Below are 15,651 nucleotides of genomic sequence, written 5' to 3' on the forward strand. Positions count from 1 at the left end.
GGTAGGCTAGTTGAGAACACCTTTATTTAACCAGGTAGGCTAGTTGAGAACACCTTTATTTAACCAGGTAGGCTAGTTGAGAACACCTTTATTTAACCAGGTAGGCTAGTTGAGAACACCTTTATTTAACCAGGTAGGCTAGTTGAGAACACCTTTATTTAACCAGGTAGGCTAGTTGAGAACACCTTTATTTAACCAGGTAGGCTAGTTGAGAACACCTTTATTTAACCAGGTAGGCTAGTTGAGAACACCTTTATTTAACCAGGTAGGCTAGTTGAGAACACCTTTATTTAACCAGGTTAGGCTAGTTGAGAACACCTTTATTTAACCAGGTAGGCTAGTTGAGAACACCTTTATTTAACCAGGTAGGCTAGTTGAGAACAAGTTCTCATTTACAATTGCGACCTGGCCAAGATAAAGTAAAGCAGTTCGACACATACACCAACACAGAGTTACACGTGGAGTAAAACAAACATACAGTCAATAACACAGTAGAAAAATAAGCCTATATACGATGTGAGCAAATGAGGTGAGGCAAAAAAAGGCAAAAAAAAGGCCATGGTGGCGAAGTACATACAATATAGCAAGTAAAACACTGGAATGGTAGATTTGCAGTGGAAGAATGTGCAAAGTAGAAATAAAAATAATGTGGTGCAAAGGAGCAAAATAAATAAATGAATAAATACAGTAGGGGAAGAGGTACTTGTTTGGGCTAAATTATAGATGGGCTATGTACAGGTGCAGTACTCTGTGAGCTGCTCTGACAGCTGACGCTTAAAGCTAGTGAGGGAGATAAGTGCTTCCAGTTTCAGAGATTTTTGTAGTTCGTTCCAGTCATTGGCAGCAGAGAACTGGAAGGAGAGGCAGTCAAAGGAAGAATTGGTTTTGGGGGTGACCAGAGAGATATACCTGCTGGAGTGCGTGCTACAGGTGGGTGCGGCTATGGCAAGCTGAGATAAGGGGGGACTTTACCTAGCAGGGTCTTTTAGATGACTGAAGGAGAGTTGTATGGCATTGAAACTCATATGTAGGGTTGTTATTAACACAGTGTCCAAAGAAGGGCCAGAAGTATACAGAATGGTGTCATCTGCTTAGAGGTGGATCAGAGACTCACCAGCAGCAAGAGCGACATCATTGATGTATACAGAGAAGAGGATCGGCCCAAGAATTTAACCCTGTGGCACCCCCATAGAGACTGCCAGAGGCCCAGACAACAGGCCCTCCGATTTGACACACTGAACTCTGTCAGAGAAGTAGTTGGTGAACCAGGCGAGGCAATCATTTGAGAAACCAAGGCTATCGAGTCTGCTGATGAGGATGTGGTGATTGACAGAGTTGAAAGCCTTGGCCAGGTCAATGAATACGGCTGCACAGTATTGTTTCTTATCGATGGTGGTTAAGATATCATTTAGGACCTTGAGTGTGGCTGAGGTACACCCATGACCAGCTCTGAAACCAGATTGCTAAGCGGAGAAGGTGAGGTGGGATTCGAAATGGTCGGTAATCTGTTTGTTGACTTGGCATTCGAAGACCTTAGAAAGGCAGGGTAGGATAGATATAGGTCTGTAGCAATTTGGGTCTAGAGTGCCCCTCCCCTTTGAAGAGGGGGGTGACCGCAGCTGCTTTCCAATCTTTCAGAATCTCAGACGACACAAAAGAGAGGTTGAACAGGCTAGTAATAGGGGTTGCAACAATTTCGGCAGATAATTTCAGAAAGAAAGGGTCCAGATGGTCTAGCCCGGCTGATTTGTAGGGGTCCAGATTTTGCAGCTCTTTCAGAATATCAGCTGACTGGATTTGGGAGAAGGAGAAATGGGGAAGGTTTGGGTGAGTTGCTGTGGGGGGTACAGTGCAGTTGACCGGGGTAGGGGTAGCCAGGTGGAAAGTGTATGTGACAAATCAAATTTTATTTAAAAAGACAAAACCCATGTTGTTTATTTTTGCTTTTACAACAAGCAGCCTACCCCTACACACCTCTTTTGAGGAGCAAATCTTTACAGACAGACCCGGTACAAAGAGGACTGCTACCCCTGCACTAAAATTTGTCCCATGGCTCAACACACTTGCCCCTTTCGACCAGAGCCCCCAATCGACTTCATTCACCACATCACTATGCGTCTCCTGCAGAAACAACACCTGTACTTTTGTTTTGTTTTACATATTCACCCAACACACTCCTCTTTCCCGCATCTCTGGCGCCATTCATAATACCCGAAGAGTCTCCATAAGAAGTGGGAGAAAAGCCAGCAAAGAAAGAGACCAATAGCAATGCTCAAAAAGCCCCAGTGTCAGAAAGAAACTATTCATCTAAACAGTGTCTGAAGGTCGACCCTTTCGCACTGTTGTGACCCACTTCCTTAACCGTTTCCTGGGTGAGAGAACACCATGCCCCTCATTTTTCATAAGCATGTTGTAATGTTTTTACAAACTTTCTCAGATCAGAAAAAAAGCCTCAAGATTAACGTTTTCTCCCTTGGTCTCATTCAGGAACGTTGTCAGTTCTCTCAACGTGTACTTAGACCCCTCGGGTTGACTGGATGTCAGCTCCGGACCCATTGAAGAGAAGTCTGAAAAAAAGAACTCCTCATCCTCTTCCTCAGACTCACTTTCCTCCTCATCTCTATCTCCCATCCTGACCACCTGCCCTTCCTCTCCGGTCAGGGCCTCCCCCCCAGCACCAGGCAAAGGTTCCATGATGCCTTTGACCACATCCTTTTTCCTTTTCCGCTTGACCCCCCCCCCCCTCCCAGTCTCTTACACTTCCCCACTATACTCTCCTCATCCACCAGCATAACCTGACTAGACTCATCTACACCACCATCCATAGCATGACTAGACCCAGCCTGAGCTACCCCACCATCCATGGCATGACTAGACCCAGCCTCAGCTACTCCACCATCCCTGGCATGACTAGACCCAGCCTCAGCTACTCCACCATCCCTGGCATGACTAGGCCCAGCCTCTGCTGTCTGCATCTCATGACCCCCTGCACGTTGACCTTGATTTCCCCCACTGGAGCTTGTGCCCTCACCTTGTCTATGGCCTTTATGTGGGCACGCTTATGCCCCAAATCCCCACACTCTAAACATCTGTGCTGGCAAACCCTGCATAGAGCCCCTCCCCATGCCTCACTTTAAAATGCACATTTAGCTGTTGCTCATTGTTATTCAGAAACATAAACACTAGCCTCCGGAACGAAACAACGTGATTAACGGCATCTGCCTGAAAACCTGTTGACAGTACACGAAAACCGCTAGCATACTTACCAAACGACTCAGCTCTTTCCTGATTTGATCCTCCGTAATAAACGGAGGCAAATTTGCAACTACCACCCTGGTCGAAGGGGTAGAAAGAGGAAAAGACCAAGAAAAGAATCAAGAAAGTTATTAGGACAGAGCCCTCCACACCAAACACAAGAGAGAGAGAAAGAAATATATATATATAAAGAGAGAGAGCACGAGAGAGAGATAGCACTAGAGAGAGAGAGAGCACTAGAGGGAGGAGAGCACTAGAGAGAGAGAGCACTAGAGAGAGAGAGAGCACTAGAGAGAGAGAGAGCACTAGAGGGAGGAGAGCACTAGAGAGAGAGAGCACTAGAGAGAGAGAGCACTAGAGAGAGAGAGCACTAGAGAGAAGAGAGCACTAGAGGGAGGAGAGCACTAGAGAGAGAGAGCACTAGAGAGAAGAGAGCACTAGAGGGAGGAGAGCACTAGAGAGAGAGAGAGCACTAGAGGGAGGAGAGCACTAGAGGGAGAGAGAGAGAGAGAGAGAGAGAGAGAGAGAGAGAGAGAGAGATAGCACTAGAGAGAGAGAGCACTAGAGAGAGAGAGAGCACTAGAGAGAGAGAGAGCACGAGAGAGAGATAGCACTAGAGAGAGAGAGCACTAGAGAGAGAGAGCACTAGAGAGAGAGAGCACTAGAGAGAAGAGAGCACTAGAGGGAGGAGAGCACTAGAGAGAGAGATAGCACTAGAGAGAGAGATAGCACTAGAGAGAGAGATAGCACTAGAGAGAGAGAGCACTAGAGAGAGAGAGCACTAGAGAGAGAGAGCACTAGAGAGAAGAGAGCACTAGAGGGAGGAGAGCACTAGAGAGAGAGAGAGCACTAGAGGGAGGAGAGCACTAGAGGGAGAGAGAGAGAGAGAGAGAGAGAGAGATAGCACTAGAGAGAGAGAGCACTAGAGAGAGAGAGAGCACGAGAGAGAGATAGCACTAGAGAGAGAGAGCACTAGAGAGAGAGAGAGCACTAGAGAGAGAGAGAGCACGAGAGAGAGATAGCACTAGAGAGAGAGAGCACTAGAGAGAGAGAGAGCACTAGAGAGAGAGAGAGCACGAGAGAGAGATAGCACTAGAGAGAGAGAGCACTAGAGAGAGAGAGAGCACTAGAGAGAGAGAGAGCACTAAAGAGAGAGAGAGCACGAGAGAGAGATAGCACTAGAGAGAGAGAGCACTAGAGAGAGAGAGAGCACTAGAGAGAGAGAGAGCACTAGAGGGAGGAGAGCACTAGAGGGAGAGAGAGAGGGAGAGAGAGAGAGAGAGCACTAGAGAGAGAAAGAGAGACAGGGAGAGAGAGAGAAATATATAAAGAGAGAGATAAATATATAAAGAGAGAGATGGAGAGAAATATATAAAGAGAGAGAGAAATATATATATAAAGAGAGAGAGAGAGGGAAATATATATATAGAGAGAGAGAGGAGAGCACTAGAGAGAGAAAGAGAGAGAGCACTACAGAGAGAAAGAGGGAGAGAGAGAGAGAGAGAGAGAGAGGGAGAGAGAGAGAGAGGGCTTATTATCTCTGCTGACCATAGGTCCAGGTGGGCCGTCTTGTCCAGAAGAACCAGGAAGTCCTTGTTCACCCTGAGAAGAGAAAAACCATCCAATTAAAGTCCAGCATTACAACATTCTGTAACTCTTATTGCCTCATATTGATTTCCTGTGCCCGGCATCATGATTAATTGCAGGAATAGCGCAAAAAAGTGTGTTTGAATAAACAACAAAAATATATAAAGGACAAGCCAAATGGTACTATCGATTATTCCATGAGCACTGTTGTCAGACAGCTTTAGGGCTGTTTGGTCTCTCTCTCTCTGTGTGTACACGTGTGTGTGTGTGTGTGTGTGTGTGTGTGTGTGTGGGTGTGTGTGCATGTGTATTTCAGGAAAGATGAACTTTGGGATCTCAGACTTACAACGGGGCCGGGGATTCCACGCAGACCTTCTGGACCGGTCTTTCCCGAGGGCCCCTGGGGGCCGACTGGGCCAGCTTTACCTGGGGGTCCCTCGGCTCCAGACTCACCCTATAGTACAGGACAATCACTGTCACAATGACACAACTCTAGATATCCACATGTCATTTCCATCTGGTTTGATAGATGCTCTCTGTGTAATGACAATGTGTCTGGCTAGCAGGTAAACAGCATGTCTTAATGTGTTCTGGATCTCTTCATGTGTTCTGGATCTCTTTATGTGTTCTGGATCTATTTATGTGTTCTGGATCTCTTTATGTGCTCTGGGTCTCTCTATGTGTTCTGGGTCTCTCTATGTGTTCTGGATCTCTCTATGTGTTCTGGATCTCTTTATGTGTTCTGGATCTCTTTATGTGTTCTGGATATCTTTATGTGTTGTAGATCTCTTTATGTGTTGTAGATCTCTTTATGTGTTCTGGATATCTTTATGTGTTCTGGATATCTTTATGTGTTCTGGATCTCTTTATGTGTTCTGGATCTCTTTATGTGTTCTGGATATCTTTATGTGTTCTGGATCTCTTTATGTGTTCTGGATATCTTTATGTGTTCTGGATATCTTTATGTGTTGTAGATCTCTTTATGTGTTCTGGATATCTTTATGTGTTGTAGATCTCTTTATGTGTTCTGGATCTCTTTATGTGTTCTGGATATCTTTATGTGTTCTGGATCTCTCTATGTGTTCTGGATATCTTTATGTGTTGTAGATCTCTTTATGTGTTCTGGATCTCTTTATGTGTTCTGGATATCTTTATGTGTTCTGGATATCTTTATGTGTTCTGGATCTCTTTATGTGTTCTGGATATCTTTATGTGTTCTGGATATCTTTATGTGTTCTGGATATCTTTATGTGTTGTAGATCTCTTTATGTGTTCTGGATCTCTTTATGTGTTCTGGATATCTTTATGTGTTCTGGATATCTTTATGTGTTCTGGATCTCTTTATGTGTTCTGGATATCTTTATGTGTTCTGGATATCTTTATGTGTTCTGGATCTCTTTATGTGTTCTGGATATCTTTATGTGTTCTGGATCTCTTTATGTGTTCTGGATATCTTTATGTGTTCTGGATATCTTTATGTGTTCTGGATATCTTTATGTGTTCTGGATATCTTTATGTGTTCTGGATATCTTTATGTGTTGTAGATCTCTTTATGTGTTCTGGATCTCTTTATGTGTTCTGGATATCTTTATGTGTTCTGGATATCTTTATGTGTTCTGGATCTCTTTATGTGTTCTGGATCTCTTTATGTGTTCTGGATATCTTTATGTGTTGTAGATCTCTTTATGTGTTCTAGATCTCTTTATGTGTTCTAGATCTCTTTATGTGTTCATAATGATCTAACCCCTAACAACAGATCATAGACTGGGTTCTTATCCACTTCACGTCCTTGTCGTGTGTACTGTCAAAGAGACATTCCTTCGACTGCGTTGAGCTTCAGGTGACTATAGCCTAGTCTTATGTTCACAGAGCAGCATAGATAACATCTGGAGGGTTAGATAACAATGAGATTGATTGATGTGAAACAACAATGCCCAGTCTAAACCATAGCAGAGTGGGATAGGGCTAGAGACAACTGGCATACAGACTTGTTACATGTCAGAGCTAGATACAGCACCGTACGTTTCGACAAATTAAGGTACAACACATAGTAAACACATTAAAAACACACAAACTGAATCTGAGCTAAAATAGGCTGTGTGAGTCCCGACTTCCTGGGGGTTTTGTGTTTTAATTTGGGAGGAGGGGAGAGAGATTAAAGGAGAAGGGAAGAGGGGACAGGGATGAGGGATGAGGGGAGAGGGAAGAGTGGAGAGGGATGAGGGGAGAGGGATGAGGGGACAGGGATGAAGGGAGAGAGATTAAAGGAGAAGGGAAGAGGGGACAGGGATGAGGGGAGAGGGATGAGGGGAGAGGGAGGAGGGGAGAGAGATTAAAGGAGAAGGGAAGAGGGGACAGGGATGAGGGAAGAGTGGAGAGGGTGGAGGATGAGGGAACAGGGAAGTGGGGTGAGGGGTGAGGCATGGGGGCTTGCTGTGGAGTCTGGAGATCCTGAGGCTGCTCTCTGGGTAAAGGCTGAATTGATTTTGTAGGTTACCGTGGTGCCCTTCTCTCCTTGTCTACCCTCTGTACCGGCAGATCCTGGGGGGCCCTGAGGAAGACGAGAAGACACGCTTTAGTATCACACAGCATTGTGTTCTTGTGTGTGTGTGTGTGCATGCATGCGCATGAATAATGTCTGTGTGTGTTGTCATGGAAAATTGTAAGATTATACTATAGTCTTTGTATTGCATTAGAATGGTTGTTTTATTCGACAGAATAGAGTATTCTGTTAACTATCGTGTGTGTGTGTTCCACTGAGGATGGGCCTCTATGAGATAACACTGACAAAGCAGATTTACAATGTCTTTGGGTAATAAAGCCTAAAGAGCATTCCAGACAACATGAGGTAATGTTTTTGTGCTATACCGTACCAGGGTGAGACGGGTTCCAGTTTGGAGTAGGAGGGGGCCAGACACTGGTCTTTACAATGAGAACTGTTGACACAGCAGTAACTCTGTGCTATGTTTTATAGATATCTTTCATACAAATCTTAAACTATGTGAACTGTTTTAAGAACTGTGGTTCGTCATGTAAGTTGAGAGGGGTGTATCTTGGCTGTAAAAGATCTTTGTACTTTTCTGGTGGTACTTTTCATTGGTTCATTAGCATCATTGAAAGTCAAAAAGCTCTTAATAAAAATAATATGTTTTTTTTTTACCCCTTTTTTTCTCCCCAATTTCATGGTATCCAATTGTTTAGTAGCTACTATCTTGTCTCATCGCTACAACTCCTGTACGGGCTCAGGAGAGACGAAGGTTGAAAGTCATGCATCCTCCGATACACAACCCAACCAAGCCGCACTGCTTCTTAACACAGCGCGCATCCAACCCGGAAGCCAGCTGCACCAATGTGTTGGAGGAAACACTGTGCACCTGGTGACCTTGGTTAGCGCGCACTGCGCCCGGCCCGCCACAGGAGTCGCTGGTGCGCGATGAGACAAGGGTTCCCCTACCGGCCAAACCCTCCCTAACCCAGACGACGCTTGGCCAATTGTGCGTCGCCCCACGGACCTCCCGGTCGCGGCCGGTTATGACAGAGCCTGGGCGCAAACCCAGAGTCTGTGGTGGCACTGCAGTACAGCGCCCTGAACCACTGCACAACCCGGGAGGCCAAAAATATTAAGTTTAAGTGTAACTCTGACTGGTGTGTAGTTTGTAACTCTGACTGGTGTGTAGTTTGTAACTCTGACTGGTGTGTAGTTTTTAACTCTGACTGGTGTGTAGTTTGTAACTCTCCTCATTTGGTAAAGAATAGAAAAATGCCACCACAGTGTTTGTTTATTAGTCTGTTCATGTCTGCATGTCTGCAGTCAACAACAACATTGTGAGGGCAGTAATTCAGGTCAATTGTAACAAATCGTTGCGGTGAAATACAGCCGTTGGATATCAAATCAAACGCACCAGTAAGAACCCAGAGTTGAGTACTGAGGAAATTAGAAGTTGCTTGAACAAACTTTTGTCTACGGGGCTGTACTTGAAGATAAAAAAATAAACCTAGAAACAAATACATAGACATATTAATATTGACATTTTAGTCCTTCAAACAGAGGCTCTTATCCAGAGCGTACAATAGTGAGTGCATATATTTTTGACACTGGTCCCCACGAAGGAATTGAACCCAAAACCCTGGCATTGCAAGTGCCATGCTCTACCATCTGAGTCACACAGGACCATACCACAACCTCGAAAATATTTCATTCCTGAACTAGGGGTTGAAAATGACAGTAATAAATCCATTAACCAGTTCATATCTAGTAGTTTCAGTATTCCTCCCGAAAACATCTTCATTCAATCCAACACGGATGAAAACCAGAGTCTTGATCAAATCTCCTTCAAAAGTACACCTCAATCTACCCACAAATTTGCAAAGAAAATCTGTTTGACTGAACGGGAGTGTGGACATGCTTCAAACATATAACACACACACACACACACACACACACACACACACACACACACACACACACACACACACACACACACACACACACACACACACACACACACACACACACACACACACAGGTCTCCGATCACGGCAAGGGTTTCCAGGTGATGTGTTCTCTCTGGCCACCTCGCAGCCTAAGGCTGTCTCTTTCAACTCTACAAGGGGTCCTCACATCAAAACCCCATGCAGTCCACAGAGAGGCACACTTCTCTGATCAGACAGCATGGGAAAGCAGGGATGGCAGCAGGGCTGTGTGTTTTGACTGAGTTCCCGTGTAGAGATGGCAGCAGGGCTGTGTGTTTCGACTGAGTTCCCGTGTAGAGATGACAGCAGGGCTGTGTGTTTTGACTGAATTCCCTTGTAGAGATGACAGCAGGGCTGTGTGTTTTGACTGAGTCCCTGTGTATAGATGACAGCAGGGCTGTGTGTTTTGACTGATTTAGAGATATGGCCTACAGGGCAGCATTGGCTTTGTTTCTCTGCTTTCACCCTCACTTGAGTTGTGAGCGATAGGCTAACATGATGCTACTTCTGTTAACCCAAACTGCTGACTACCTACTGCAGTTGTCCAACTCTTCCAACCATATTCTGTTAACACCAAACTGCTGACTACCTACTGTAGTTGTCCCTACTCTTCCAACCATATTCTGTTAACACCAAACTGCTGACTACCTACTGTAGTTGTCCCTACTCTTCCAACCATATTCTGTTAACACCAAACTGCTGACTACCTACTGTAGTTGTCCCTACTCTTCCAACCATATTCTGTTAACACCAAACTGCTGACTACCTACTGTAGTTGTCCAACTCTTCCAACCATATTCTGTTAACACCAAACTGCTGACTACCTACTGTAGTTGTCCCTACTCTTCCAACCATATTCTGTTAACACCAAACTGCTGACTACCTACTGTAGTTGTCCAACTCTTCCAACCATATTCTGTTAACACCAAACTGCTGACGACATACTGTAGTTGTCCAACTCTTCCAACCATATGAAATAGTATTGGGAATATTCGTGATCTGTTTGTTGTCTTGTCTTGGGGTAGTATAAATACAACAGCAGTCTAAAAACAAAGGAACTCCCTAAACTGTAAATGGTATTTCTTTCCAGATAAATATCTATATTGAGACAAAAATCAAACCTTTAAGATAAAAATAAATGAGATTGAAATAACTAAAGAATGTCTCTGGTGCTAAGTGGATTTAGACAGTGCCTGAAGGAGCAGGAGAGAGATTTCAGCTTCATTTCAAATTGCTATTGGTAAACTGCTGAGGAAGTAAAAACACCCTGCAACGTTAAATGCAAAACAACTCTACCCCCAAATTACTGATTCAGGGGAGCAGAATGCCTGGGAGTTGCAGAAATCGTTCTAGGTAAACATTTTTTGGGGATGCAGATAAAATACCTATGATGATGAAATAGCCATTTTCCTAAAATAATCCCTTGGCCATTAGGAGCTGCATGTTGATATGATGCTAAATACTCTGAATATAAATTCCGTCAAGCACATTGTAGAAGCAATTGGCTGTTTTTGTGTCAGTTGTAAATTGCAGCTATTTGAGCTATTGGCCTGTGTCATAGCTGTTGCAGAAGATAGCTCGAGACAGCGATTTCTTTGAGAAATGTGGGACAATAATTGCCACTTTTCTTTTAAAGAAAGAATTTAACACCCGTCAAAAGGAAGTTCATGCACTATTTGGGATTCACTAATGTCGGGTGCTTTCAACTAATATTAGCCTACCATGAATGATGTTAAACTTGATAAGTTCCCAGGGAAAGTCAAAGGGGATTTACAGTGCCTTTCAGAAGGTATTGAGACCCTTTGACTTTTCCCACATTTTGTTATGTTACAGCCTTACTCCAAAATGTATTTAAAACAATAAATAAACACAATACCCAATAATGACAAAACGGTACTTTACTCCGTACTCTGTTGAAGCACCTTTGGTAGTGATTACAGCTTTGAGTCTTCTTGGGTATGACGCTACAAGCTTGGCACACCTGTATTTGGGGAGTTTCTCCCATTCTTCTCTGCAGATCCTCTCAAGCTCTTTCAGTTTGGATGGGGAGAGTTGCTGCACAGCTATTTTCAGGTCTCTCCAGAGATGTTCAATCGGGTTTAAGTTCGGGCTCTGGCTCAGCCACTCAAGAACAATCAGAGACTTGTCCAGAAGCCACTCCTGTATTGTCTTGGCTGTGTGCTTAGGGTTGTTGTCCTGTAGCGAGGTGAACCTTTGCCCCCCAGTCTGAGGTCCTGAGCGCTCTGGAGCAGGTTTTCATCAAGGATCTCTCTGCACTTTGCTTTGTTCATCTTTCCCTCGATCCTGACTAGTCTCCCAGTCCGAAATTTCCCGGTCTGAAATTTTAAAAAGCTACAAAAGTGTAACCCAGCTTTGAAAGTTAACCCTGTCATTCAGGTCAAGTCTCCGCTGAAAAACATCCCCACAGCATGATGCTGCCACCATCATGCTTCACCGTAGGGATGGTGCCAGGTTTCCTCCAGATTCAGGCCAAATAATTTAATCTTGGTTTCATCAGACCAGAAAATCTTATTTCTCATGGTCTGAGAGTCTATAGGTGGCTTTTGGCAAACTCCAAGCGGGCTGTTATGTGCCTTTTACTGAGGAGTGGCTTCCGTCTGGCCACTCTACCATAAATGCCTGATTGGTGGAGTGCTGCAGAGATGGTTGTCCTTCTGGAAGGTTCTCCTATCTCCACAGAGGAACTCTAAAGCTCTGTCAGAGTGACCATCGAGTTCTTGGTCACCTCCCTGACTAAGGCCCTTCTCCCCCTGATTGCTCAGTTTAGCCGGGCAGCCAGATGTAGGAAGCGTCTTGGTGGTTCCAAACTTCTTCCATTTAAGAATGATGGAGACAACTGTGTTCTTGGGGACCTTCAATGCTGCAGAATTTTTTTGTACGCTTCCCCAGATTTGTTTCTCGTCACAATCCTGTCTCAGAGCTCCACGGACAATTCCTTCGGCCTCATATGGCTTAGTTTTGGGACCTTATATAGAAAGGTGTGTGCCTTTCAAAATCATGTCCAATCAATTGAATTTACCACAGGTGGACTCAATCAATTTGTAGAAACATCTAAATGATGATCAATGAAAAGAGGATGCACCTGAGCTCAACTTCGAGTCTCATAGCAAAGGGTCTGAATACTTATGTAAATAAGGTATTTCTGTTTTTCATTTTTAATACATTTGCAAAAATGTCTAACAACCTGTTTTAACTTTGTCATTATGGGGTATTGTTTGTAGATTGTTGAGGATTTTATTTATTTTAATCAATTTTAGATTAAGACTGTAATGTAACAAATTGCGGAGAAGGTCAAGTGGTCTGAATACTTTCCGAAGGCACTGTACATGGTAGCAGCTTTATACAGTGAAATCAGACATGATGTTCCTGTTTGGAAAAGGGTCATCATCATAACAAAATGTATTTTAATTTCAAGCTACATCTTTATCTTTGCCTCAGAGACCAACATTTCAGGAAAGTCCATTTTTACCTGTGAACTGAGTTGGTGACGACTGACCTGCCTCCGTAATGACATGTCACTACACTACAACCATACAATCTAATGTCACCCCAAGACATCTGAGTAATGACATGTCACTACACTACAACCATACAATCTAATGTTACCCCAAGACATCTGAGAAATGACATCTCACTACACAACAACCATACAATCGGCAGGTGGTTAGAGTGTTGGGCCAGTAACCGAAAGGTTACTGGCTCGAATCCCTGAGCTGACAAGATAAAATCTGTTGTTCTGCCCCAGAGCAAGGCAGTTAACCCATTGTTCCCCGCCGGGGGCTGTGGATGTCGATTAAGGCAGCCCCCCCCCCCTGCACCTCTCTGATTCAGATCGGTTGGGTTAAATGCAGAAGGCACATTTCAGTTGAAGGCATTCAGTTGTATATTCCTGTAGACAAGCCCCGAGGAGGGACAGATAGATATCTCTGTCCTGAAAATACCCATCATACCCTGTTCTTCTAGCGTTATTCCATGGCTGTCAGTCAAAGTAGCCCAGATCAATCAGGGGAGATGTTGCTCTCTCTCTAGACAGTAAATTCGTTTTGGGCCTGGTGCTTTTTTTTCCCTCAAAGAGAAAAGAAAACAGAATTTTCACAAAGCATGCCATGACTATGAAATTGATACACCATATATACAAAAGTATGTGGACACCACTTCAAATGAGTGGATTTGGCTATTTCAGCTACACCAGTTGCAGACAGGAGTCTAAAATCTAGCACACAGCATGCAATCTCCATAGAAACATTGGCAGTAGAATGGCCTTATTGGCAGTAGAACGCCACATTTCCAACAAGTCAGTTAGTCAAATTTCTGCCCTGCTGGAGTCAATCAACTGTAAGTGCTATTACTGTGAAGTGGAAACATCTCGGAGCAACAACGGCTCAGCTGTGAAAAGGTAGGCCACACAAGCTCACAGAGCAGGACCGGCGAGTGCTGAAGCCTGTTTCAGGGGCAGAACGACAGATTTGTACCTTGTCAGCTCGGGGGTTTGAACTTGCAACCTTCCGGTTACGAGTCCAACGCTCTAACCACTACCGCCCCAAAGTGAAGTGATGAATCACGCTTCACCATCTGGCAGCACGACAGATGAATCTGGGTTTTTCGGATGCAAGGAGAACGCAATCTGTCCCAATGCATAGTGCCAACTGTAAAGTTTGGTGGAGGAGGAATAATGGTCTGGGGCTGTTTTACATGGTTCGGACTAGGCCCCTTGACATTCTAGGCGATTCTGTGCTTACAACTTTGTTGCAACAGTTTGGGGAAGGCCCTTTCCTGTTTCAGCATGACAATGCCCCTGTGCACAAAGCGAGGTCCATATATGAATGGATTGTCGAGATCGGTGTGGAAGAACTTGACTGGACTGACCTCAACCCCATCGAACACTTTTGGGATGAATTGGAATGCTGACTGTGAGCAAGGTCCTAATCGCCCAACATTAGTGCCCATCCTTACCAATATTCTTGTGGCTGTATGGAAGCAAGTCCTCACAGCAATGTTCCAACATCAAGTGGAAAGCCTTCCCAGAGGAGTGGAGGCTGTTATAGCAGGGGGGGAACAACTCCATATTGATTCCCATGATATTGGAATGAGATGTTCGATGAGCAGGGATCCACATACTTTTGGTCATGCAGTGTATCTTTGATTTCCATGTAGAGACAGCTCAGTGGGCTTTGAGGTAGCTCTGACCCTGCAAATCCCAAATTGTTTTTCCTCACCCACTTTTGATAATAATGAATCATTCAGACATCTCCGGGTGGGGGTGGGGGTGGGAGGGATTGTTGTAGAGTTTGAATGGATGGTTTAGGGTAAAGAATTCTCACCTGATGACTCTAATCAACAATGACTGGGTGCATTTCTATTTAATTATAATTTTTTAATAATAATAATAATAATTTTTAATAATTTTTAATAATAAGATGAATACAATGCATAGAACTGTGTGTCAATAGGGGTTGGATATGGGACAATGGGACTCGGTCAAAACATCTTGGCCAAAATGGGATCAATGAGTTACCATTAAATCAAATCAAATCAAAATTGTATTATTCACATGCGCCGAATACAACAGGGAAACGCTTACTTATACAAGCCCCTAACCAACAATGCTTGTTATGGCTGGGGGCAGTATTGAGTAGCTTGGATGAATAAGGTGCCCAGAGTAAACTGCCTGCTACTCAGGCCCAGTTGCTAATATATGCATATTATTGGTAGATTTGGATAGACAACACTCTGAAGTTTCTAAAACTGTTTGAATGATGTCTGTGAGTATAACAGAACTCATATGGCAGGCAAAAACCTGAGAAACATCCAACCAGGAAGTGGGAAATCTGAGGTTTGTATTTTTCAACTCATTGCCTATCGAATATACAGTGTCTATGGGTTCATATTGCACTTCCCAAGGCATCCACTAGATGTCAATAGTCTTTAGAACCTTGTTTGATGCTTCTACTGTGAAGGAGGGGGGAATGGGAGCTGAATGAGTCAGTGGTCTGTCAGAGTGGCATGAGCTGGTCATGCGCATTCACGTGAGAGTTAGTTTGCGTTCCATTGCAATTCTACAGACAAAGGAATTCTCCGGTTGGAACATTATTGAAGATATATGTTAAAAACATCCTAAAGATTGATTCTATACTTCGTTTGACCTGTTTCTACGGACTGTAACGGAACCTTTTGACTTTTCGTCTGGCCTGCACGTCATGAATTTGGGTTACTGGGCTAAACGCGTGAACAAAAAGGATTTGGACATAAATGATGGACTTTATCGAACAAATCAAACATTTATTGTGAACCTGGGATTCCTGGGAGTGCATTCTG

The 15,651-nt window shown here is 44.0% G+C and overlaps 1 protein-coding gene across 1 annotated transcript in view; it reads right to left on the bottom strand.

Annotated features, from left to right (window-relative positions):
- The window catches only part of LOC110490894 (collagen alpha-1(XI) chain), a 178,696-nt gene that overhangs the window by 17,005 nt on the left and 146,040 nt on the right, over positions 1-15,651 (bottom strand). Inside the window, exons 53-55 of the mRNA XM_090199066.1 lie at positions 7,340-7,393; positions 5,189-5,296; positions 4,804-4,857 (exon numbers count right to left, since the gene is read on the bottom strand). Coding sequence (XP_090055192.1) covers positions 4,804-4,857; positions 5,189-5,296; positions 7,340-7,393 — 216 coding nt within the window. The remainder of the gene's footprint in view (positions 1-4,803; positions 4,858-5,188; positions 5,297-7,339; positions 7,394-15,651) is intronic.

This window comes from Oncorhynchus mykiss, chromosome 15 (assembly GCF_057628025.1).
Source record: "Oncorhynchus mykiss isolate SJ-2025 chromosome 15, ASM5762802v1, whole genome shotgun sequence".
Classification (NCBI taxonomy): domain Eukaryota; kingdom Metazoa; phylum Chordata; class Actinopteri; order Salmoniformes; family Salmonidae; genus Oncorhynchus; species Oncorhynchus mykiss.